Source organism: Cebus imitator, unplaced genomic scaffold, assembly GCF_001604975.1.
Source record: "Cebus imitator isolate Cc_AM_T3 unplaced genomic scaffold, Cebus_imitator-1.0 Scaffold280, whole genome shotgun sequence".
Classification (NCBI taxonomy): Eukaryota; Metazoa; Chordata; class Mammalia; order Primates; family Cebidae; genus Cebus; species Cebus imitator.
In genome coordinates, this window is record NW_016107595.1 from 3933218 (window position 1) to 3934384 (window position 1167).

At 36.9% G+C, this 1167-nt stretch overlaps 1 protein-coding gene across 1 annotated transcript in view; it reads left to right on the forward strand.

The window, feature by feature from the left end:
• The window catches only part of LOC108284627 (ankyrin repeat domain-containing protein 18A-like), a 29135-nt gene that overhangs the window by 5209 nt on the left and 22759 nt on the right, over positions 1–1167 (forward strand). Inside the window, exons 2-3 of the mRNA XM_037728815.1 lie at positions 26–140; positions 303–476. Coding sequence (XP_037584743.1) covers positions 26–140; positions 303–476 — 289 coding nt within the window. The remainder of the gene's footprint in view (positions 1–25; positions 141–302; positions 477–1167) is intronic.

Sequence of the window (1167 nt, forward strand, 5' to 3'; positions counted from 1 at the left end):
CTGAAAACTCCTCTTACTCTCACAGGACTGCTCTACATTTGGCCTGTGTTTATGGCCATGTGGAAGTTGTCAGTCTGTTAGTGAGCAGACAATGCCAGATTGACATCGGTGACAGACTAAACAGGACACCTTTAATGAAGGTATGTAGTAGACAACTCTTTCAGCATCAAATGGATTTGATTTAAATACATAGAAATAAAATGAACTTATCGCATTTAAATATAACTAGCTGGTAAAACCTGTGGAATATGTATTTTGAATTCTTAGAATTTACAGTCTAGTTTTTTATTTAACACTGATAGGCTGTACACGGCCAGGAGGAGAATTGTTCCATTTATCTGCTGAAACATGGCGCCAGTCCAAACATTCAAGATGTCTATGGAAACACTGCCCTTCATTATGCTATATATAATAAGGGGACTTCACTGGCAGAAAAACTTCTTTCCCACCGTGCAAATATTGAAGCAATAAACAAGGTATAGATCAATCAACTTTCTTTTCAAAATATTTGTTTTAACATTGATATAGGTAAGGATTAATTTTTCATGTTTAGAAGCTGAAGCACTCCCTGAATGAAAATATTTTGAAATAAAAGAAGACATATATGAGGCCAAGAAACATATGAAATAATGCTCATCATCACTGATTATTAGAGAAAGGCAAATCAAAACCACATTGAGATACCACCTCACGCCAGTTAGAATCATTAAAAAATCTGGAGACAACAGATGCTGGAGAGGATGTGGAGAAATAGGAACAGTTTTACACTGTTGGTGGGAGTGTAAACTAGTTCAACCATTGTGGAAGATGGTGTGGTGCTTCCTCAAGGACCTAGAAATAGAAATTCCATTTGACCTGGTATTCCCATTATTGAGTATATACCCAAAGGATTACAAATCATTCTATTATAAAGACACATGCACACGTATGTTTATTGCGGCACTGTTTACAATAGCAAAGACCTGGAACCAACCCAAATGCCCATCAATGATAGACTGGACAAGGAAAATGTGGCACATATACACCATGGAATACTATGCATCCATAAAAAATGATGAGTTTGTGTCCTTTGTAGGGACATGGATGAACCTGGAAACCATAATCTTCAGCAAACTGACACAATAGCAGAAAATGAAACACATGTTCACTCACAGGCGGTTGATGAAC